The sequence below is a fragment of the Erinaceus europaeus genome, chromosome 5, assembly GCF_950295315.1.
Source record: "Erinaceus europaeus chromosome 5, mEriEur2.1, whole genome shotgun sequence".
NCBI classification, from domain to species: domain Eukaryota; kingdom Metazoa; phylum Chordata; class Mammalia; order Eulipotyphla; family Erinaceidae; genus Erinaceus; species Erinaceus europaeus.
The window spans coordinates 41095565-41121747 of NC_080166.1; the positions used below are offsets into that span (position 1 = coordinate 41095565).

At 39.1% G+C, this 26183-nt stretch overlaps 1 protein-coding gene across 5 annotated transcripts in view; it reads right to left on the reverse strand.

The window, feature by feature from the left end:
• BDP1 (B double prime 1, subunit of RNA polymerase III transcription initiation factor IIIB) overlaps nucleotides 1-26183 on the reverse strand; it is a 124857-nt gene that overhangs the window by 87682 nt on the left and 10992 nt on the right. For 4 of the 5 annotated variants that reach the window (XM_060191230.1, XM_060191229.1, XM_060191228.1 and 1 more), the window contains exons 3-8: nucleotides 19561-19670; nucleotides 17564-17623; nucleotides 14857-14982; nucleotides 11087-11220; nucleotides 6978-7072; nucleotides 3270-3324 (exon numbers count right to left, since the gene is read on the reverse strand). In XM_060191230.1, coding sequence (XP_060047213.1) covers nucleotides 3270-3324; nucleotides 6978-7072; nucleotides 11087-11220; nucleotides 14857-14982; nucleotides 17564-17623; nucleotides 19561-19670 — 580 coding nt within the window. Of the gene's footprint in view, nucleotides 1-3269; nucleotides 3325-6977; nucleotides 7073-11086; nucleotides 11221-14856; nucleotides 14983-17563; nucleotides 17624-19560; nucleotides 19671-26183 lie in introns of those variants that run through there. The other variant, XM_060191232.1, reaches the window with a different exon arrangement.

Genomic DNA, 26183 nt, shown 5'->3' on the forward strand with positions numbered 1-26183 from the left:
CCTACCCTGTGATACTGACTCTGCTGACTTCAACTAAATCAATGCAGCCAGTGTCACCATGCCATGTTTCACTTCTGACTGTATGAGATGTCAACCTTCCAACTCCAATAATCTGGTGAGGCCTTCCATAACACATGAGATTATCATTTCAAATGGCGTATTCCCTAAGGAACAGCGTACATGTGAACATGTATCCACAATTTAGGGGAAACTATATACCTCAAAGTAAAAGTGCTCAATAGTCTGCTGTGGTTAGACTTAGACTCAATAAGCTCAGCAAGCAAGTAGAAAGGCCTAAAGACACCATAAAGTATCTAATCACATATTTACTTCTTAAACCTAGATGGTCCCCCTCCCCCCTACTTTATTCTGAATCACTATCTACTCAATTAACTATACAAAGGAAAGTAAGAGATATCCCCTAATCTGACATCAACAAGATTTATGTCACCCCTTGATAATCTTTAGAAGAAATACTGTATACAACTGGCCAAGAGATATACTGGCAAAAGTATATGTATCAACTTAAGGGCAATTATATTTTTTATTCTTTTTTTTAATTCGGGGATTAATGATTTACAGTTGACAGTAAAATACAATTGTTTGTACATGCATAACATTTCCCAGGTTTTTTTTTGTTTTTTTTTTTATATTTATTTTATTTATTTATTCCCTTTTGTTGCCCTTGTTGTTTTATTGTTGTAGTTATTATTGTTGTTGTCGTTGTTGGATAGGACAGAGAGAAATGGAGAGAGGAGGGGAAGACAGAGAGGGGGAGAGAAAGAGAGACACCTGCAGACCTGCTTCACCGCCTGTGAAGCGACTCCCCTGCAGGTGGGGAGCCAGGGCTCGAACCGGGATCCTTATGCCAGTCCTTGTGCTTTGCGCCACCTGTGCTTAACCCGCTGCGCTACAGCCCGACTCCCTCCCAGGTTTTTTTAAATTATCTTTATTTATTTATTAGATAAAGACATCCAGATACTGAGAAGGCAGGAGGTGACAGAAGTGAAAGAGATAGACACTTGCCACACTGCTTCACCATTCACAAAGCTTTCTCCCATGCAGGTAGGGACCAGGGGCTTGAACCTGGGTCCTTGAGCATTAAAACACATGTGCCCAACCAGCTGCACCACCACCCGGTCCCTCCCAGTTTTCCACATAACTATTCAACCACCATTAGGTCCCCTTCTGTCATCATATTCCAAGACCAAAACCCTTCCTCCCACCCAAGTCTTTTACTCTGGTGCAAGGACAATTACTGTCCCCTATAACAACCTCTATTATAATCATCAAACAAGTAAAATGCAGTAAAACTTAAGGCTAACTTCGATACCATTTAAACCCTAGGTCTATTCCTTCCCTAACTTGAGGCCAGATCCCATAAACCCAATACAAGTTTGGATACAACAAATCAGTTTGGATTTAACAACTGGAAAAAAGTCTAATCTATTCAAATAAAAAAAGGACTACAAAAACTGGAGAAAGGGAGTCGAGCGGTAGCACAGTGGGTTAAGCGCAAATGGCACAAAGGGCAAGGACTGGCAGAAGGATCCCGGTTTGAGCCCCCGGCTCCCCACCTGCAGGGGGGTCGCTTCAAAAGCGGTGAAGTAGGTCTATAAGTGTCTGTCTTTCTCTCTCCCTTTTTGTCTTCCCCTCCTCTCTCCATTTCTCTCTGTCCTAGCCAACAACAATGACATCAATAACAACAACAATAACTACAACAACAATGAAAAACAAGGGCAACAAAAGGTAAAATAAATATAAAATTTTTTTTTAAAAAAAAACTGGAGAAAGCAAGAGACTGGCTCACTTTAATAGTAGCCTTTTGGTCAATACCTGGCCATCCCACCATCTGGGTCTCTAGTCAGGGAATCTTTGGATTCCCACATATATATGATGGACCTAGACCTCTAATAGATCCCTCTCTCCACCATCACTGGTCACTTCCATCAGGGACATCATCATAAGCCCTATTGTGATTCTCTCCAGGACCTTATCCACACTGTAAAGCAGCAATAATAGGTACTGCCCCACTCTCTGAAGGGAGGCTGGTACTCAAATGACTGAAGCCTAGAGTGTTCCTAGTCATGATCAGGGACGTGAGCTCAGATTGACAAGGACTAAGAGGTCACACAGGCTCATGTGCTAAATATGAATATAAATGGGCCCTAGGTCAGATTGATAGGGTAAACAATTAAAGGTATTTATATACTTTCTTCATGTTTGGGAACAGCTCTCTACCCTAATCCAGTTTTCTAAACCTATTCTCAACTCTGAGACCCATCTTCCTGGACAATATTTTTAGTCTACCTGAACACTAGCTATCAGACTCAGACAAAAATTACTGAAGTCATGGGCTCCTTGGAGCACACCTAAAATGGGACTTCCCACCCAAGGACCCCTAGTTTCATCTGCTCTACTCTTATTGTTCTTCCCCCAAATTGAACTGATTAAAAAGGTGATTCAGAGGGAAAAATGTAAGATTTACATAGACCTGGTTCTGGTCATCAACACTACTGATAACAGAGTGGTGCTCTGGCCTCTCATTATTCCTCTCAAAATATTTCAACAGGAGTCGAGCGGTAGCACAGCAGGTTAAACACATGTGGCGTGAAGAGCAAGGACCAGCAATTCCGGTTTGAGCCCCCAGCTCCCCACCTGCAGGGGAGTCGCTTCACAAGCTATGAAGCAGGTCTGCAGGTGTCTATCTTTCTCTCCCCCTCTCTGTCTTCCCCTTCTCTCTCCATTTCTCTCTGTCCTATCTAACAATGAGGACATCGATGACAAAAATAATAATAACTACAACAATAATAAACAAGGGCAACAAAAGGGAAAATATAAAAAAAAAATTTTAATATTTTCAAATGAATATTCAACATGTTAGTCATGAAATGCTGATAATATACTTGCAAACAAAAACTATAGAAAGAGCTTTTGAAAGTATATTTAGTTGGGGGGGAGGGGGGTGGTAGCACAGCAGGTTAAGCTACACTGTGCAAAGCGCAAGGACCAGCGTAAGGATCTGAGTTCCAGCCCCTGGATCTTCACCTGCAGGGGGGTCATTTCATGAGCAGTGAAGCAGGTCTGCAGGTGTCTATCTTTCTCTTACCCTCTCTGTCTTCCCCTCCTCTCTTCATTTTTCTCTCTGTCCTACCCAACAACAACAACATCAAAAACAACAATAATAACCACAACAATAAAACAACACATTATTAGGTATTTTGGGGGACCACCAAATAATATGTCATGAAAGAGACATCAATACTTACGAAATGCTTTGTCTATTCGCCATCCATTTGTTTTCTCTTCTCGTTTAAATTTATTCTATTAACAACAAAAACAAAAACCATAATTTTATCCCATTATCAAATGAAGGTTATGTTTCAAATTAAAATCATTAAAGTGAAAGTTCATAACATGATTGTCGAATAAACAATGTCTTTACCAAAAGGCAATTTTTGGAGTTTTTTTTTCTTTTTTGTTTGTTTTGTTTTGCCACCAGGGCTTTGCTGGAGGTTCAAGCCTGCATGATTCTACCAATCCCAGCAAGTTTTCTTTTTCTCCAATAGAGGGTAAGACACACAGAGAGAGAGAGATACTGAAAGAAAAGCAATACCACAGCACTAGTCCATTGCTTATCAAGTTTCCTTCTTTGCAAGGTGTTACTACCATATGGTGCCTGGGGGTTCGAACCTGGATCTTTGTGCACTTTAAATTGAAACCTTGTGCCCCTATAATTGTAAAAAAAAAAAAAAAATTAAGTATGTGAGTTTTATGGAGTTTCCTGACCCTACTCATGAGACTTTGGAGCCTCAGACATGGGAGTCTGTTGGCATAACCATTATGCTATCTACCCTCAGCCCTTTTATTTAATTATATTTATTTATTTCCCTTTTGTTGCCCTTGGTTTTTTATTGTTGTTGTAGTTATTATTGCTGTTGTTATTCATGCCGTCATAGTTAAATAGGACAGAGAAATGGACAGGAGGGGAAGACAGAGAGGGCAAGAGAAAGATAGAAACCTGCTTCACCGCTTGTAAAGCGAATCCCCTGCAGGTGAGGAGCCAGGGGGCTCAAACCGGGATCCTTACGCCGGTCCTTGCGCTCTGTGCCAGCTGCACTTAACCCGCTGTGCTACGGCCCGACTCCCTAAACAGGTCTTTATTTCACAGATACAGCATAAATTGAGAGGAAGGGGGAGGTAGAGGAAGAGAGAGTAAGAGAGACACCCACAACCCTGCTTCACCATTTGTGAAGCTTTCCCCCTGCAGGCGGAGACCATGAGCTTGAACACAAGTCCACATTGTAACATGTGCTCAAAGAGGTGTTCCACCTTCTGGCTCCTAAAGTAAAAAATTTTCAAGTTTTTTTTTTCCCCCATGTATTTGGCATCAAGGCAGAGAGAAATTGAGAGAGAAGGGGCAGGTAGGGAGAAAGAGAGGCACCAGCAACACTGCTTCACCACTAGTGTAGCTTCCCCCTGCAGATGGGGACCAGGGGCTTGAACCAAGGAAATTTGCACACTGTAATGCATGCACTCATCCAGGTATGTCCACACCCAGCCCCTTATTTTTATTGAAAAAATTAAGACAGAAAATAACCACAGTGGTCTGGGAGGTGGCGCAGTGAATAAACTCTAAATAAACTCAAGCATGAGTTCATAAGTTCCATCGCCAGCAGCACATGTACCAGAGTGATGTCCAGTCCTTTCTCATTCCTCCTATTCTTCTCATTAATAAATAAAAATATTTTTTTTTTAAATAACCACATAAGACAAGAAAATGCTTTATGGTCCCCCTTCTTCCAATCAAAAGGACCTAGTCAATAATGCAACTTTTTTCCCCTTCTATTTTATTTGCCATTGCCACCAGGATAACCTCTGGGCTTGATGCATGTACCACAAATCTATACTTTTGGTAGCCATTTTTGCTCCTTTTATTTTCATCTATTCACTAGGACAGAGAGAAGCTGAAAGAGAAAGAAGAGGTAAGAATCAACTGCAGCACTGTCTTACTGCTTATGAAGCTTCCCTGGGGCAGGTAGGGATCATAGACTTGACCCCCAGATCCTTATGTGTATTAATATCTGCACTCAGATGGGTGCACCACCCTCCCAGCCCCTTCTCCCTACTTTTTATTTATTTTTTTTGGGGGGTAAGTAGAATTTTATTTAAGACTACAGCAATGGGGGTGGGGGCATGGTAGTGCAGCAGGCTCAAAGATCCCAGTTCAAGCCACCAGCTCCCAACCTGCAGGGGGGGTCACTTCACAAGCGGTGAAGCAGGTCTGCAGATGTCTTTCTCTCCCCATCTGCCTTCCTCTCATCTCTCGATTTCTGTCCTATTCAACAACAACAGCAATGGCAACAATAACAACAAGGGCAACAAAATGGGAAAAATGCCTCCAGGAGCAGTGGATTCACAGTGCAGGCACCAAGCCCAGCAAAATAACCCTGGAGGGAGAAAAGGGGGGGGGGGGGTGCAGGAAGTAAAGAAATAAAGACACCACAGTACTGCCCTCAAGTACTCATGAAGCTTCCTCTGCTACGGTGCAGTGGCTTTAACATATGTCATTACACAAGGCAAAGTGTGCACTCTGCCAGGTGGGCTATCTCCTGGCCCTGACACAATTTTACATTAACAACATAAGGAAAGATAAGAAAATATGAAAGGAAGAAAAAAAATCCAAAAGAAACAGATTCCAAATGACCCAGAAACAAAAAACTTAAAAGCATTTTTGATAAATATATTTACAAATTTAGAGGAAAATATGGGCTCAAAGGGGGAACCTCAGCAAAAGAAACCAGAGAAAGAAAAAAATAAAGCAGCCAAATAGAAATGAAAAACATCAAAAACTAAAATAATATCTGAATTTTTTTTAGCAGCAAACCAAAGATAGAAGATGAGATCAGTGAACTTGAAAATATGGTAAAAGAAATTAACCAAACAAGAATATAGAAAAGACATGGAAAAAAAAAAATATATATATATATATATATATATATATATATATATATCCATCCAAGAGGTACTATGTGATGTAAATAACAATAACAATATCAATGTAACCCCATAAAGAGAGAACAAAGCAGAAAAACAGTACTTCCCCCCAAAAAAATAGAAAGTGTCAATCCACAGGTCAAGGAGTGTTGGAAAGCCAAAGCACAATAAACATAAAGAAAGGTATGCCAGGGGATGGGTGATGGAATACTTGGTTGAACGTATATGTTACAATGCATGAGAACCCAGGTTCAAGGCCTGGTCCCACCTGAAAAGAGGAAGATTCACAAGCAGTGACAATGCTGCTGGTATCTTTGTCTCTATTTCCATCTCCTCCTTCCCTCTCAATTTCTCTATCTCTATCCAATAAATAAATAAAATATTTTAATTATATAAAAAACCAAGTATGCCTTGGCAAGGGCTGGCAAAAGAATTGGTGTGCACAGTGCACAGCTTAGTGACCCAGGTTCAAATCTGGCCCCATCACAATGAAGGAACCTTTTGGTGCTGTGGTATGTTTCACTTTCTCTGCCTCTCTGGCACAATCTTAAAAAAAAGGTGGAGGTGGGGAGGGAAAAAATGAAAGAAAAAACTACACCTAGGTAAATCACACTATAGAACACCAAAGTTAAAGAAAAACAACTAATCACACACAGGAAAAATGAAATGAAATGATAGCTGACTTTTCATAAAAAAAAACTCAAGGGCGGTGGACAACACCATGGCATTTTTAAATCTCTAAAAGAAAAAAAAAAAAAAACCCTGTCAAATAAGATTTGTATAATTAGTAAACAATTATCAATTAGAAATGAAACTGAAATAAAGATACTCAGAGAAACAAAAGGTGAGAGAAATGTTCAACAGTATATCTATCATCCAAACCTACCAGAAATGGAAAGTATCAAAAATGCAAAGCATGTGGCTAATATGAAAAACAGTTCTTTTCCTACTTCACTATAAATACAATAGGTATACTTTACCTTAATTTCTATCCTTTCTCTATGAGGAAAAAGCTGTCCAATCATAGAAAAGTCAGTTCCCACCATGCTGATGGCTAAAAAGAACATATCTGTTTCTGTAAAAATAAAAATTTACAATGACTGAATGGGAATTAAAATGTGTAAGAGACCTATCATGTGAGATAAGAAATTTTACCCGTGTCAACAACTGTATTGTAAACCCTCTTAACCCTCAATATAGTGATTAAAATATACTTTTAAATTTTTAATGGCTAACTAGACTTTAATCTTCACCCAGAGTTAATTTTTCCCCAGTTAGAAAAAAATCCAAGTATATATTACAAGTTAAAAGTAGATGATAATACATAAGTTTTTTGTTTGTTTTTTATATTTATTTATTAAGAAGGAGAGAGATGGAGAAAAGGAGATCCAGAGCATCACTCTGATATATGGAATGCCAGGGGTTGAACTTGGGACGTCATGATTGAGAGTCCAAGGCTTCATTCACTATGCTATCTCCAAGATCTACTTAAAGTCCAGGGGCCTGGGAGGTAACCCACTTATAAGAGCACGTGCTTTGCATAGTTTAGGTTATGGTTCACCCCATAACCTAAACTATAAACCATAACCTAAACCATAACTATAACCTAAACTATAAGCCATAACCTAAACCATAAAAGGATGAAAAAGTGTTCTGGTCTCTATTTCTCTGTCTTCCAATAAATAAGCAAATGAATAAAGTAAATTTTCAGTCACAGAAACATGTCTACAGGGCAGGCAGTGGTACACTTGGCTGAGCACACACATTACAGTATGCAAGGACCCCATTCAAGGTCCTGGTCCCCACATACATACAGAGGAGAAGCTTTAATGAGTGGTGAAACAATGCTGCAATTTTCTCTATCTCCCCATTCTCCCATGCCTCTCCCTTTCCTCTAAATTTCTGTCTCTACCCAAAATAAATGTTTAAAATACATATTTAAAAAAAAATAGGTCTACACACACATAGCTAGAAAGTACACAAGATACAAAACAGCCTGTGAAACAGCTCCTTTGGATGGTACATCGAACTGCCATACACGTGACCTAGGTGTTACAGTAAGTTTCACTGCTGTGGTTTCTTTCCCCCCTCTCTCTAGCCTGTCTGTCTCAATATTAAAGATCATCCCAGATTGGTGAAGCCCTAGAGATGACAGAATAAAACAAAACAAACTAAAAAAGTAAATAGGAGGGGGCTGGGCGGTAGTGCAGAGGGTTAGGCGCACATGGCGTGAAACCCAAGGACCAGTGTAGGAATCCCAGTAGGAGCCCCCGGCTCCCCATCTGCGGGAGGGAGGGGGGGTGTCACTTCACAAGTGGTGAAGCAGGTCTGTAGTTGTCTATCTTTCTCTCCTCTTTTTTGTCTTCCCCTCCCTTCTCGGTTTCTCTCTGTCCGATCTAACAACAACGACATCAATAACATCAAAATAACCACAACAATGATAAATCAATAAGGGCAACAAAGGGGGGAAAATGGCCTTCAGGAGCAGTGGATTAATTGTGCAGGCACCAAGCCCCAGTAATAACCCTGGAGGCAAAAAAAAAAAATAAGATAATAGTTACGGCAAGATTGGCATGCCTCCAAGGTCCCCCCACATAACCTTGAGCCAGAGCTCAGCAATGTTGACAAGAAAAAATGCAAAACAAGAAATGATGCAGTGGATAAGGCACTGGACTCTCAAACATGAGGTTCTGAGTTCAATTTCTAATACCACGTGTCAGTGATGCTCAGGTTGTCTTTGTTTTCTCATTAATAAATCGATTTTTTAAAAAAATCAAGAACTTCAGGTAGAGGAGACAGCATAATGGTTATGCAAGACTTTTCATGCCTGAGGTTCTAAGCTTCCAGGTTCAATCCCAAACACCATGAAAAACCAAAGCTAACCAGTATTGTCCTGAAGAGAGAGAGAGAGAGATAAAAGAAAAAGAAAGTAACCTCATAAAATAATGTTGGTTGAGAAAAACAGGTAATGCAGATATAAAATCATTTTTCCACTCTATATTATTCTTCTATATCTTAATTTTCCTTTAAAATATATATATATATATATATATATATATATATATATATAATTTTTATAATAGGGGTCAAGCAGTGGTGCACTAGTTGAGCACACGCTTTACCATCCACAAGGACCTGGGTTCAAGGCTCCTGGCTCACATCTGCAGAAGGGAATCTACAGGTATCTCTCTCTCCCTATTTCCTCTTCCCTCTCAATCTCTTTGTCCTGTTAAATAAAAACAAAAAAGTAGTAAAAACTAGGTTGGGCCATGCAGTAGCACACCTCATAGAGAATACATTACAGGGGGGAAGCTTTACAAACAGTGAAGCAGTGCTGCAAGTGTCTTTTACCCTCTCTACCTCTGCCTCCCCTCTCAATTTCTCTGTCTCTATCCAGTAAGTAAATTATTTTTTTTAATTATAATAAATGAGAGCCTATAGCTCAGTAGCAAAGTACATGTCTCCTATGGATGAGGCCATGGGTTCAAAGCCTGACAGAACAACAAAAAAAGTAAGTAAGCAGCCCAGGTGATGTCTCAATGCATAAAATATTGGCCTCTCCAGCTAACACTAAGGTCCCCAGTTCAATCCCTGGCATCACAGGTACCAGACTAGTGATCTGGTTCTCTCCCCCAGCCCCCACATCTCTTTAGTAAATAAAGCCTTTAAAAAAAATTGGGGAGTCAGGCGGTAGCGCAGCAGGTGAAGCACAGGTGGTGCAAAGCGCAAGGACCAGCATAAGGATCCTGGTTGAAGCCCCCGGCTCCCCACCTGCAGGGGGCTCACTTCACAAGCAGTGAAGCAGGTCTTCAGGTGTCTTTCTCCCCCCCCCCATTCTCCCCTCCTCCATTTCTCTCTGTCCTATCCAACAACAAAGACATCAACAGCAACAATAATAACTACAACAATGATGAACAAGGGCAACAAAAGGGAATAAATATTTTAATTTTTTTTCTTTTGAAGCAACAGCATGCCAGAAGTATTAGATGCTTTTTATAGCATAATTTCAATTTACTTTATTTGAGATAATATGAGCAAGACAAACAGAGCACCACTCCAGCACACATAGCACTGAGGATCAAAATAGGTGTCTCAGGTGTGCAAGTCCCCTGCTCTACCAGCTAGACTATTTCCCAACACACACAGCATTTTATTTTTTTATTTATTTCCTTTTTTTTTTTTTTTAAACCAAAGCACTGCTCAGCTCTGGATTATGGTGGTGTGGGGGATTAAACCTGGGCCTTCAAAGCCTCAGGCATGAGAATCTCTCTGCACAACCAATATGTTACTATCCCACCCCACAGCATAATTTTTATCTACAAGAACTTTCCTTTCATTTTTATTTTTTACCAGTGCTCTGCTGAGTTCTAGCTTATGGTGTTGAAAGAGACTGAACCTGGGACCTTGCCTTGGAGACTCAGGCATGAAAATTTTTCATATAACCATTAAGCCTGATGCCCTACAGATACTTTATGATGTATGGTAAAATAATATTATGAACATCAGAAATGTTTCTTCTTCCTTTTTCCCCACTTAGTTTCTATTTTGTGGTGCCCAGAAATGAACTCAAAACCATCTGTATGCATAATATTTCTGAGTATTCTCCCTGGATTCATTTTAGCTTCAGAGATCAGATCAGAATAGAAGAGCAGATGTGTCCTAACTTAGACATTGGTTCAACTTTTCAATTTTTTTTTTTTTTTGAGCAAAAGGAAGGAGGGTAGCGCCTCAGCATTGCTCCATCATTCACAGAACTCCCAATGCCATCCAGTGTCTTCCTATTTGTTGGCCAAGTTCAAATCCTGACCTCAAACACAGCAAGGTGTGTGCTCTACTATGTGAGCTATTTCCTGGCCACTAAGATGTATTTATTACACAAGGATTTGGTAGAGGAAACATTCCAATCAAAAGCATGTTAATCTCTAAAACAGATAAAACTGGAGATATATTTCTACAAGGGGAGTGCCAATAAATAATCTAGAAAGAAAACAAGGTAGTCTATACTTTAAGAGACAGAGGCTCAATGTAATTCAGAAATAGAGAAAAAAAAATAACTTCAAAGAAGTAATTCAAAATAAAAACTAGTTACCTTTATTTGACCACGGTTTAGAATAATAGTTTTTTCTAAAACTGGAATATGTAGTTGTAGAACCACGCTCAAATATGGGGTCATTTTCCTCAACAACACAGGGGCCTTTTGTCCTTAAAACTTCTACAGTTAAACTGAAAGAAACACATTATCAAATAGAATCACTAAAAAAAAAAAAAAAAGAAAAGAAAGAAACAAATAAGATTTGAACAGTTATATTTTCAAATTTACCATGGCAGAGTTTTATCTAAAGTATAACAACAGGGTCAGAGAGAAAGCTCACCAAGGAGGAAGCATGTCTTGCCATGTGCAAGGCCCAGGCCAGAGCCACACACACAGCACAGGAGGTGCTCTGGTGACTCACCTTCTCTCTCTGAACTTTAAAAAAGAAAAAGAAAGAAAGAAAGAAAAGAAAGGCAAGAAGCACTGAAATCATGATGCTCAGCAAAAAAAAAAAAATTAATAATGAACATTTGAAATATGTGTAATATCCAAAAATCTGCTAATTTTCACTAAAACATGATTGTCATAAAGTAGAAATAAACATCAATGTTGAAACTTCTTAACTATAGAGAACTTAAATAACATTAGGGCCACCTAAAAACCTGTTTTACTACCACATTTCTCAAGCTCTTCTCTTCTCCCTCTCTCTAACAGAGAACTGCTCAGCTCTGGCTTACAGTGGTACTGGAAATTGATCCCAGAACCTCAGAACATCAGACATGAAAATATATTGCAATAACCACTGTGCTATCTCCCAAATATTCAATATATTTCATTGAGCTAGGTCAAATTATATCAAGAAATTTAAGTATTCTATAATGGTATTTTGTATTCCTGCACACAAAGCAATTAAACGTGCCTTTAAATATTTAATGAAAATAAAATCACAAACTAAAGAAAACCAAAATGCAAACACTATTGTTAACAGAAATTCACATTCAATTATCATAACATGACAATTATTAGCAAACCACTTATAGTACTTAAAATGCAATAAAACTTTTACTTTTGAACTGTCAACAGACTTTTCATCTCTGTTATTAATTTACCTACTAATTTATTTTCTAACTTATTATTATAGTGTTTTCTTCTGGGGTTGGGTGGTGGCTCACCCAGTAGAGCAAATACATTAACCATACTTGAGGCCCAGGTTCAAACCCCCAGCCCACCAGTAGGAGGGAAGGTTCATAAGCAGTGGAGCAATGTTGCAGGTCTCTCCTCTCTGTCCCTCTCTCCCTAACTCTGATCTCCACCCTCTACTTAAAATAAAATTGAGGTTGCGCAGGGACAATAACCTTGGTGGCAAAAAAAAAAAAAAAAAAAAAATATATATATATATATATATGAATAATAATAAGGGGCACACATTCAGTTGAGCACATTTTCTTTTCTTTGTGGATACACAGCCTGAATTTGGGCAAGGGTAGATATAGATAGCACAATGGTTATGCAAAGACACTCTCATGCCTGAGGCTCTGATGTCCTAGGTTCAATCCCATGCAACACCATAAGCCAGTGCTCTGGTAAAAGAAAGAAAACCTGAATTTGAGCACTGGTCCCCACCTATATAAAAGACGCTCCATCAGCTGTGAAGTAGGGCTACAGGTTTCTTCTCTCTCCCTCTCAATCTCCCCTTCCCTATTCAATTTCTCTCTGTCCTATCAAATAAAGGGGAGGGAAAAGGAAAAAGGAAAAAAAATGCCCACCAGGAGCAGTGGATTCATCATGCAGGCACCAACCCCCAGCCATAACCTAGGAGCAAAATAATAATAGTTACTATTATTATTAAATAATAAAAAAGGAGCCAATACAGCATACATGTTACCATGCATGAGAACCCAGAATCAAACCCCTGGCCCCCACCTATAGTGAGGAAACTTCACAAGCAGTGGAGCCACACTGCAGGTATCTCTTTCTCCCTATTTCTGTTTCTATCATAAAATAAAGGAAAAGGAAAAAAAAAATGCTTGCAAAATAAAGTAGAGTCATTGTATAGGCACCAAGTCCCAGCAATAAGCCAGGCAGCAAAATAAAGCACATAATTTTTTTTTTTTTCCCACCAAAAATGTGATGGGGTTTTGAAGCTTCCTGGTGGACTTTTTATTTCTCTCTTGTCCTAAAAGAAGGTAAGAGTAAGAGCCACCACAGCAGTGTTCCACTGCCCATGAAGCTTCTCTTTTGTATGGCAATCTCATGGGGTGGCCAGGGGCCAGAATCCAGGTGCTCAGACAGTAAATTATTCATTCAACTGAGTGAATTATCTCCTACTTCTTGATCTGTTTGTTAATTCAAGAGACAGAGAACCAGTGCATCAAACTGGCACATGTAATGCCAGAAGTCAAACTCAAAACCTACTTGCAAGTCCAGCACTCTAGCCAATAAGCAACTTCCTGTGCCAGCATTTTTAGAATGTCACTGTGAAGGGCCAGAGGTAGTTCACCAGGTAAGGCACTGGCTTGCCATGCAAGTCGTTTAGGTCTGAATCCCAGCAGTAAATAGAAGGAGCTAAGTAAAAAACAGCAAATTTCAGTGCTATAGTGTTCTCTCCCTTTCTCTGTGATTTTGTCAATCTGGAAAAAAAAAAATTTTTAAACCACAACACTTCTCATCTCTAGGTTATGATAGTGCTGCAAACTGAACCTAGGAGCTTTGGTGCCTAAGACATGAAAGACTTTTTACATAAACATTATGCTATCTCCCCATCCCAGTGCCAGGATGAGCACGCACATTACAGTGCACAAAGACCCAGGCTCAAGCCCTTAATCCCCACCTGCAAAAGGGAAGTTTCATAAGCAGTGAAACAGTATTGAAAGTATATCTTTCCCTCTCTATCTCTCCTTACATCTCGATTTCTGTCTCTATCCAAAATAATCAAAATTTAAAAATTTTAAATAATTAAAAATAAAACCAGAAACAGTGAAGTTGTACATGCACAAAGGCATCAAATCCACCAAAAAGTAAAATTCATTTTGGAAAGACAACTCCACTGAGAAATTAAGCCAGAAATTATAATTAAACTTCAATATAACATTTCACAATGTATTTTCTTCATCTTCATTAGCTACTAATACATGTCAGAATATTAGTTAATAATAGGAAAACAGGGGCACACCTGGTTGAGCGCACATGTTAGAATGCGCAAGGACCCAGGTTCAAGCCCCCGGTCACCACCTGCAGGGGGAAAGGTTTGCGAATGCTGAAGCAGGACTGCAGGTGTCTCTCTGCCTCTCTCCCTCTATCACCCCCTTCCCTCTCAATTTCTGACTGTCTCTATTCAATAAATAAAAATAATTTTTTTTTAAAAAAATTTTTAATAGTAGGAAAAGTTGAATACCAACTTCAGGAATATGTCAATCCTTGGAATGTAGACTCAGTGAAGGACTCATATGATTAGCTCAATAGCTCAACCACTTACCAACAAAATTACTAAAACACCCTTAGGATGGTGTATGCTTTGCCATATGTTAGACCATGGTTTGAGTCTGGCCCTAACCATACTCAGAAAAGCTTTGTAGCTCTTAGGTTAGTAAGTGGCCAGTAGTGGTCCCATTTTCTCAAATATAACACAGTATTTTAAAAATTGCTAATACACATACACACACACATACATCTATATCCCCAACCCATCTTTCTATTCACAAAATCCATTATGCAAGAAAACATCAAAGCTTATGTGGTAATGATAGAGAAACCCAATCTTTCTCTTATACAAAGCACATTTGTTCTCATGAAGCCACAGTATCACTGGAACCAGATAATTCCTCTACCTTTCTTCATCCAAAATAATAGAGCCATCTTCAGCCACTTTTACTCGAGGAACCAGCAATGGCCCATCATCTGGCTCTTCTATTTCTTCATGATCTTCAGCATTAGGAGTATTCTTTCCTTCTTGCCTACCAAATATAAAGACAGATTAATAGGCAGAGGGCAGACAGCATAATGGATAGCATAACAAAATCTCATGCCTGAGGCTCAAAAGTCCCAGGTTCAATCCCCCTGCACCACCATAAACCAGAGCTGAACAGTGCTCTGATTAAAAAAGGGGGGGAGGGGCCAGGTGGTGGCATACCTGGTTAAGTGTACACATTATATGGCACAAGGACTTGGATTCAAGCCCCTGGTCCCCACCTGCAGGGGGAAAGCTTCATGAGAGATGAAGCAGGGCTGCAGGTATCTGTCTTTCTCTCCCTCTCTATCACCCCTTCCCTCTCGATTTCTGGCTGTCTCTATCTAATAAAGATAATTTTTTTAAAAAAATTAAAGAAAAAAAGATTAACTCATATAGGGATGAGAGTTGTTTCCTGAATACTATAATTTGTATTTAAATTAAAAAAAAAAAAAAGATTTAACTATTCACTAATGAGAAGGGTTGAGAGGGAGAAAAGCAGAACATCACTCTGGCCCATGAAATTCCAGGAGGGAACTCAGGACCTCGTATGTCAGAGTCCAATATTTTATTCACTGCACCACTTCCCCACCCAGTCATTATTAAAACCTTCTAAAATATATAATTAGTGTCTGGGGAAATAGCTTATATTAGATACAGTGCATTTTTGCATGCAACAAGGCCCAAGGTTCATTTCCCAGAAATGAATATGCCAGAGTAGTGCTATGGTTTGTCTGGTCCTTCATATAAATATAAACATAAATATCAATAACCTTAGAAAATAACAGACTCCGATTTATTTTTATTTATTGCACAGAAAAACCTGAGAGGAATAGATAGATAGACAGATAGATAGATAGATAGATAGATAGATAAGCAGAGAAACACTTACAATATTGCTTCACCAGCTGTGAAGTTTCCCCCTTAGTGGTGGAAACTGGAGGCTTGAACCTGAGTCCTGTGCACTGTAACATGTGCACTCAACCAGGTGCAAAATAAGTATTTTTTTAATTTTTTATCTATTTCAATGATATATAGAGAAGGATAGATAGCAGAGGGAGGGTAGATAGCATAATGGTTATGCAAAAAGATTCTCATGCCTAAGACTCCAAAGTCCCAGGTTCCAAAGTCCCAGGTTCAGTCCTCCATACCACTATAAGCCAGAGCTGATCAGTATTCTGACAAAAAAAGAGAGAGAGAGAGAGAGAGAGGAGAGAAGAAAAGAAAGGGAAAGGAAAGATGCAACCCAGAGCATTGCTCAGCTCTCTCTGGCTTATGGTGGTGCTGGAACTGAACCTAGGACCTCAAAGTTTTTTGCAAAACCATTATGCTGTCTCCCAACCCACAAATAAATCTTTTTTAGAGGGCTGGGCAGTGGCACACCAGGATAAGTGCACACAGTACGAACCACAAGGACCAGCACAAGGATTCCGGTTCAAGCCCCTAGCTCCCCACCTACAGGGGAGTCGCGTCACAGGTGGTGAAGTAGGTCTGCAGGTGTCTAACTTCTCTCCTCCTTTCTATCCTCCCCTCCTCTCAACTTCTCTCTCTGTCCTAGCCAACAACAACAAATGGGGAAAAAAAATAATTTTTTAAATATATTTTACTTTATTTTAATGAAAGATACGGAGAGAAAGACATACAAAGACCAGAGCAGAGATACAGAGAGAAAGATCAGAGAGATGCACCCCAGAGCACTGCTCAGCTCTGGCTTATGGTGGTTTTGTGGGCTGCACCTAGGACCTTTGAGCCTCAGGCATGAAAGTCTTTTCATAACCATTAGGCTGTCTCCCAAACCAAAATGAATCTTTTTTAAACAAATTAAATTAGGGGTCTGGAGACAGTTCACCCATTACAATGCACACTTTACAATTTTTATATTTTCAAAAAAGGATAATTAACTAAAGTAAAAATAAAATGAACTATTGGGCACTGAGAAAACACTGTGGTTATGGAAAAGACCTTCATGCCTTAGGCTCCGAGGTCCCAGGTTTAATCCCTGGCACAACTATAAACCAGAGAGGAGCAATGCTCTGGTAACTAAAACAAAATTAATAAATTATTAGAAATATAACCTTCTAGCTATCTCTAATTTTCCCTAAACCTAACTGAAAAATTATGTATCATTAAGGACATGGCTACTAGATATTCTCATATTTTACTGGGCAAAATTTAGTAAGCACGACAAAGTGTGTGCACTCCTAGGTGGGCCATCCCCCGGGGCCTCACAGTACATGTTTCTTAAATACAGTGACTGTAGATGGGGAGGCAGCTTAGCTAGAAGAGTACAAGCTTTGCCTGTAGGAGGTCTCAAGCTTGATTCCCAGCACAACACATGAAAAAGTACTGTTTTGGTTGCATATGTGCTCTCTTACTCACTCTCTTAATCATAAAATAATAAATCTTAAAAAGGGTGGGGGGATTGGCGCCTGAACAAACAGTATAACAGTATAATGTTTATGTAAACAACTTTCACCACTGAACCCTGAACTCCCAAGGTGAATCCCCAGTACCACCATAACCTTATGCTGAATAGTGTTCTAGTGTTTAAAAAAAAAGAAAAAGAAAAAGAAGGTAAACACACTTACTCTCTTGGGTGGACTGCTGTCAACGGTTTTTCAATCTTCTTCTCTTGCTCCAGTGAAGAACTGTTAAACACAAATAATAATTATCAATAAAGAATTAATCTACCTTACAACTATTCTATCTCCAGTGAGAAAATTATTCTAACTTGTTTTAATTATACACAGCATAACACTACTATTAATGATAGTGTGACGCATAATGAGTTTTTCAATTAAAAAAAAATTAGCATCAATATGAACAATTTATTAAGTCCTATGAAAAGAATTTTCTACTATTTATTTATTTATTTATTTTGCCTCCAGGGTTACTGCAGGGGCTCAGTGTCTGCACTATGAGTCCACTGCACTTGCCACCATTTTTTTTTACTTTTTTTTTTTTCATTTTGGATAGGACAGAGAGAAATTGAAAGGGATGGGGAAGATAGAGAGGGAGAGAGAAAGACACCTCCAGGCCTGCTTCACCACTTGTGAAGCGACTCACCTGGGGAAGGGGACAGAGCTCAAACCAGGATCCTTACACGGATCCTTGTGCATTGTACTATGTGCACTTAACCTGATGTGCCACCGCTTGGCTCCTGAACTCTCTACTTTCTAAATGAAGGGAAGCTCTCTCATTATGTCCTCAGGCATAAGTACCATATATCCTACTACTCAATGTCAAACTACTCAAAAGTAGGGAATGGGAGTTCTTCATTCAACTAAGGTGGTGAACCTGATAAAGGTAATACCAATAACATACCACTACTCCTACATCACTTGCTAAATCATCAACATATAACACTGAGATTTATTTAAAACCCTCTGCCTTCTCAGGTTAACTTTGATTAAAGAAGTATTTTGTTCTTAGATTTATCAGTCAAATGACCACTATATTTGATTAGGTCAAAAAATACAGGTCACCTATATCTGTAGGTCACAAAAATTACATCACCCCTTTTAATAAAGTTACACTGTACATGAACAGAAAATGAAAACTAGGGGAGTTGGGCGGTAGCAGAATGGGTTAAGCGCACATGGTGCAAAGCGCAAGGACTAGCATAAGGATCCCGGTTCAGGCCCACGGCTTCCCACCTGCAGTGGAGTCGCTTCACAGATGGTGAAGCAGGTCTACAGGTGTCTTTCTCGCCACCCGCCCCCGGACCTGTCTTCCCCTCCTATCTCCATTTCTCTCTTTCCTACCCAATAACAATGACATTAATAACAACAACAACAATAACTACAATAATAAAACAAGGGCAACAAAAAGGAATAAATAAATAAATACTAAGAAAGGGAAAGAAAATGGAAACTAGGTAGTCTGGGAGGTGACACAGTAGATATCAGGCATCAGACTCTCAAGCATGAGGTCCCAAGTTCAACCACCCAAGCCGCACATTTACCAGAGTGATATCTGGTTCGTTCTCTTTAGTAAATAAATAAAATCTTTGAGAAAGGAAGAAAGGAAGGAAGGAACGAAGGAACGAAGGAAAAAACTAGAGAAAAAATTTCAGTTGGTATCACTAAATATTGATAATGTAAGAAAATTTATATTCAGACAAAAGACAAAAAGAATTATCTGGTAGTCAGGGGTAGCAATGCGGGTTAAGCGCACATGGCATGAAGCGCAAGGACTAGCATAAGGATCCCATTCGAGTCCCCAGCTCCCCACCTACAAGCAGTGAAGCAGATCCACAGGTGTCTATCTTTCTCTTCCCTTCTCTGTCTTACCCTCCCCTCTCCATTTCTCTCTGTACTATCCAACAATGACAACAGCAGTAATAACTACAACAATAAAACAAGGGCAACAAAAGGAAATAAATATTAAAAAAAAAAAAAAAAAAGAATTATCTAAGGAAAGTTACTTGAAATCCTTGTCAAAAAACTATCTAAAATCATCATCACTTTTCTATAAATTTTGTCTTTGTAAACATATTTCTAGAAAAAAATGGACCCATATTCTAAAAGTGACACTAAGATCACTATATGTTCTAAGAAAGTAAACAAAAATAAAGCTTACTTACGCCATTGGATTGCTATCTGGTAGGTAATATATGAAGTCTCTCATGGTCATTTTCGAACGATCTGGTAGCCTCTGGCTTTCATTTATGGCAAATTTCTGTTTCCATTGTTTCTATATACACAAATACATAGAGAGTCATTTTATAAGCTCAACATAATTTCAAATGCAACGGATTCAAATACAGCCCACTATTACTTCTTGTGCAAGTCCTTTACTATTTCTACCATAATTAACAACACACTAAATATTTTAATTTATGTAATAGTTAATATAAATAAAATATTAAAAAACTATACCTCACTAAGTAATTTTAAATACTGAAGTGACTGGGCCTTGATAAGAACACACACAATGTAGTGGTCCAGAAGGTAGTGCAGTGATAAAACTTTCGACTCTCAGCATGAGGTCTCGAGTTCAATCCCCGGCAGCACATGTCCCAGAGTGATGTCTGGTTCTTTCTCTCTCCTATCTTTCTCATAAATAAATAAAAGCTTTAAAAGAGGGAGTTGGGCGGAAGCATAGTGGGTTAAGCGCAGGTGGAGCAAAGCACAAGGACCGGCGTAAGGATCCGGGTTCAAGCCCCCATCTCCTCACCTGCAGGGAAGTCGGTTCACAAGCAGTGAAACAGGTCTGCAGGTGTCTTTCTCTCCCCCTCTGTCTTCCCCTCCTCTCTCCATTTCTCTCTGTCATATCCAACAACAACAACATCAATGATAACTACAACAATAAAACAACAAGAGCAACAAAAGGGAATAAATAAATATTTTTTTAAAAGTCTTTAAAAGAAAAAACAAAAGTGGTCCGGGAGGTGGTACAGTGGATAAAGCATCGGACTCTCAAGCATGAGGTCCAACGTTCAATCCCCATCAGCACATGTACCAGGTGATGCCTGGTTCTTTCTCTCTCCTCCTATGTTTCTCATTAATAAATAAATTAGGAGACTTCCAGAGGCGGAGCTACGAGTAGCAGCAACATCTCTTCTCCTCTCCTCTCCTCTCCCGGATCAACTAGGAATACCAAAGGAGACCACCCGGGACAAAAACAAGACAGGACTAGAATGACCACAGGAACCCACTAAATCACTGGTTGAGTACAAACACGTGTGGCTGGTGACAGAGAAGGGCATAGGGAGAGATTAAGTGACTGCTAACAGTCTAGCAGTTTATCAGTTGAGACACCACCTCCAGTCTGCTCCACCAACAAGGGGACAGCTGAAGGGAGGAGAGGACTCCCCAGAGACTCACCAAGTGCAACTCTGAGTCTCCATTACTACTGCCCTCAGAATCTGGAGCAGCGACAGGGAGGGACACCAGGGGACAGAGATCTAACCAGGAAACTCAGGAGAAGACCTATACCTCAGTGGCATAGCTGAGGGGCTGTGAAAGTCTCTTTGCATAACCACTGGATTATCTCTGCCACACCCTGCTTCATCTCTTGGTCAGGAGTCAGTGATTAAGCTAAGAAGTCTATTGACAGTTTAAAAGCCCTCAGGCTCCCATAGCCTATAGGTAAGAAAAAAAAAAAAAGAGGCTTTTAAACCACTGAGCTCCAACTCAGGGATTAAAATACTACTGAAACAACTGTAAACTTCCACCACTGTGAACCCTTTAATTACCTTACTTAGACACAAGTCAATCCAGGAAATAGTAATCAGTAATTTGAAAAGTACTAAGAGAGGGAACTCATAACATAATATATAAAATGGTTAAACCAATAAGAAGAAATATTGGAGAAACAAACCAGGACAAGAGTCCAGCTAAAAGTCCCCCCAGAGGGTGAAGCACAAAATAACGAGTTCAACATCCAAACACTAGCTAAGGAAATAATCACAGGAGTGAGTAAAGAATTTGAAAAAATTGTAATCAGAAATACAGAAACAACAAATGAGATTATGGTAGAAAATACTAATTATCTCATCATTATTAGAGAGCTGAAAGCTGAAATAGCTGAGCTAAGACCACAACTAGCTGAACAAGCTAAACAGTATTAGAACAGGGCAACAAAATAGATGAACTCCAGAAAACAGTAGAGGGCAGAGAGAATAGAATCAATGAGGCTGAAGACAGAATTAGCAAAATCAAGGATGAATTAGAGACAACTAAAAAAGAAGTAAGAGATCTCAAAAAGAGATTAAGAGATGCTGAAAACAACAACAGAGTCCTATGGGATGACTTCAAAGGAAACAATATACGCATTATTGGCATACCAGAGGAAGAAAGAGAAGGAGAGGAAGAAAGCATTCTCCAGGCCATAATAGCTGAAAACTTCTCTAGTCTAGACAACATCAAAGACATAAAGATTCAAGAAGCCCAGAGGGTCCCAAACAGAATTAACCCAGACCTAAAGACACCAAGACATATCATACTTAGAATGGAAAGGAATAAGGATAAAGAAAGGATCCTGAAGGCTGCAAGAGAAAAACAAGGATTCACCTACAAAGGAAAACCCGTAAGATTAGCAGCAGACTTCTCCATACAAACACTACAGGCCAGAAGAGAAAGGTAAGATATCTATCGAGTGCTCAATGAGAAAGGCTTTCAACCAAGAATACTATATCCTGCTAGACTGTCATTCAGACTAGATGGAGGCATCAAAACCTTCTCAGACAAGCAACAGTTGAAGGATTCAACTATCACCAAGCCTGCCCTGAAAGAAGTTCTGAAAGGTCTTCTATAAACAGTCAGACCATCTTAAATAGGACATATATCAGAACACTATAAAACTCTACAAGAATGGCGTTAAAATATCTTCAGTCTTTGATATCAATAAATGTCAATGGCCTGAATTCACCTATTAAAAGTCACAGAGTAGGAAGATGGGTCAGAAAATACAACCCAACAATATGCTGTCTACAGGAAACCCACTTAACTCAACAAGACAAACGCAGACTTAAATGAAAGGATGGAAAACTATCATACAAGCCAATGGCCCACAAAAAAGGGCAGGAACAGCTATTCTCATATCTGACACGATAGACCATAAAACAGGTAAGATTAAAAAAGATAGGAATGAACACTACTTAATACTCAGAGGATCAGTCAATCAAGAGGACTTAACAATTATTAACATCTACGCACCCAATGAGAAGCCATCTAAATACCTCAAACGTCTACTGAAAGAGCTACAGCAATATATTAACAGCAACACAGTCATAGTAGGGGACTTCAACACCCCACTCTCTCAACTTGACAGATCATCCAGGCAGAAAAATCAATAAAGACATAAGGGAGCTAAATGAAGAGATAGATAAACTAGAACTATTGGACATTTTCAGAGTCATTCATCCCAAGAAACTGGAATACACATTTTACTCAAATCCACATGGGTCATTCTCAAGGATAGACTATATGTTAGGCTACAAAGACAGCATCAGCAAATTCAAGAGCATTGAAATCATCCCAACATTTTCTCAGACCACAGTGGAATTAAACTAACACTTAACAATCAACAAAAGATTAGTAACAGTCCCAAAATGTGGAAGCTCAACAATACACTTCTTTAACAACTTCTGGGTCAAAGAGGAAATAAAGGAAGAAATCAAAATGTTTTGAGAGTTCAATGAAAATGAAGACACAAGCTATCAAAATATTTGGGACACAGCTAAAGCAGTACTAAGAGGGAAGTTCATAGCTATACAAGCACACATTAGGAAACAAGAAAAAGCACAAATAGACAGCCTAATTGCACATCTTAAAGACCTAGAAGAAGAACAAAGGAACCCTAAAGCAACCAGAAGGACGGAAATTACTAAAGTTAGGGCGGAAATAAATAACATTGAGAATAAGAAAACCATACAAAAGATCAACGAAAGTAAATGTTGGTTCTTCGAAAGAGTGAACAAAATCAACTAATCTTTAGCCAGACTCACAAAACAAAAAAGGGAGAAGACCCAAATAAATCAGATAGTAAATGAAAAAGGAGTTCTCACAACATACACTGCAGAAATTCAACATATTATGCAAGGCTTCTATGAACAGTAACTAAATGCCACCAAGCTAGAGAACCTGGAAGAAATGGACGATTTCCTAGATACCTACTAACTTCCAAAACTAAGTAAAGAGAAAGTAGATAACATGAACAGGCCCATCACAGCTAATGAAATTGAAACAGTTATCAAAAATCTCCCCAAAAATAAAAGTCCTGGACCAGATGGTTTTACAAATGAATTCTACAAAACCTTCAAAGAAGAACTAATACCTCTACTTTTAAAAGTCTTCGAGAAGATTGAAGACACTGGAATACTCCCTGCCAGCTTCTATGAAGCCAACATCACTCTGATACCAAAAGCAGACAGGGACACAACCAAAAAAGAAAACTACAGACCAATATCTCTGATGAACATAGATGCCAAAATATTGAACAAAATTCTAGCCAACCAGATACAGCAGTATATTAAAAAGATTGTTCATCATGACCAAGTGGGGTTTATCCCAGGCATGCAAGGTTGGTTTAACATACGCAAATCAATCAATGTGATCCACCACATCAACAAAAGCAAGACCAAAAACCACATGGTCATATCAATAGATGCAGAGAAAGCCTTTGACAAAATACAACATCCCTTTATGATCAAAACACTACAGAAATGGGAATAGATGAAAAATTCCTGAAGACAGTGGAGTCTATATATAGCAAACCTACAGCCAACATCATACTCAATGGTGAAAAACTGGAAGCATTTCCACTCAGATCAGGTACTAGACAGGGCTGCCCACTATCACCATTACTATTCAACATAGTGTTGGAAGTTCTTGCCATAGCAATCAGGCAGGAGCAAGGAATAAAGGGATACAGATTGGAAGAGAAGAAGTCAAACTCTCCTTATTTGCAGATGACATGATAGTATACATGGAAAAACCTAAGGAAAACAGCAAGAAGCTTTTGGAAATCATCAGGCAATACAGTAATGTGTCAGGCTATAAAATTAACATTCAAAAGTCAATGGCATTCCTCTATGCAAACACTAAGTTAGAAGAAATTGAAAGCCAGAAATCAATTCCTTTTACTACAGCAACAAAAACAATAAAATATCTAGGAATAAACCTAACCAAAGAAGTGACAGACTTGTATACTGAAAATTATGAGTCACTACTCAAAGAAATTGAAAAAGACACAATGAAGTCGAAAGATATTCCATGTTCATGGGTTGGAAGAATTAACATCATCAAAATGAATATACTACCCAGAGCCATATACAGATTTAATGCTATCCCCATCAAGATCCCAAGCACATTTTTTAGGAGAATAGAACAAATGCTACAAATGTTTATCTGGAACCAGAAAAGACCTAGAATTGCCAAAACAATCTTGAGAAAAAAGAACAGAACCGGAGGCATCACACTCCCAGATTTCAAACTGTATTATAGGGCCACTGTCATCAAAACTGTTTGGTGAATAGACACACTGACCAGTGGAATAGAATTGAGAGCCCAGAAGTGAGCCCCCATACCTATGGACTTCTAATCTTTGGCAAAGGGGTTCAGACTACTAAATGGGGAAAGCAGAGTCTCTTCAACAAATGGTGTTGGAAACAATAGGTTGAAACATGCAGAAGAATGAAACTGAATCACTGTATTTCACCAAATACAAAAGTAAATTCCAAGTGGATCAAGGACTTGGATGTTAGACCACAAACTATCAAATACATAGAGGAAAATATTGGCAGAACTCTTTTCCGCATACATTTTAAAGACATCTTCAATGAAACGAATCCAATTACAAAGAAGACTAAGGCATGTATAAACCTATGGGACTACATCAAATTAAAAAGCTCCTTCACAGCAAAAGAAACCACTACCCAAACCAAGAGACCCCTCACAGAATAGGAGATCTTTACATGCCATACATCAGATAAGAGTTTAATAACCAACATATATAAAGAGCTTGCCAAACTCAACAACAAGACAACAAATAACCCCATCCAAAAATGGGGGGAGGAAATGGACAAATATTCACCACAGAGGAGATCCACAAGGCCGAGGAACACATGAAAAAAATGGCTCCAAGTCCCTGATTGTCAGAGAAATGCAAATAAAGACAACAATGAGATATCACTTCACTCCTGTGAGAATGTCACACATCAGAAAAGGTAACAGCAGCAAATGCTGGAGAGGTTGTGAAGTCAAAGGAACCCTCCTACACTGCTGGTGGGAATGCAAATTGGTCCAACCTCTGTGGAGAACAGTCTGGAGAACTCTCAGAAGGCTAGAAATGGACCTACCCTATGACCCTGCAATTCCTCTCCTGGGGATATATCCTAAGGAACCCAACACACCCATACAAAAAGATCTGTGTACACATAAGTTCTTGACAGCACAATTTGTAATAGCCAAAACCTGGAAGCAAACCAGGTGTCCAACAACAGATGAGTGGCTGAGCAAGTTGTGGTATATATACACAATGGAATACTACTCAGCTGTAAAAAAAATGGTGACTTCACCGTTTTCAGCCAATCTTGGATGGACCTCGAAAAATTCATGTTAAGTGAAATAAGTCAGAAACAGAAGGATGAATATGGGATGATCTCACTCTCAGGCAGAAGTTGAAAAATAAGATCAGAAAAGAAAACACAAGTAGAACCTGAAATGGAATTGGCATATCGCACCAAAGTAAAAGACTCTGGGG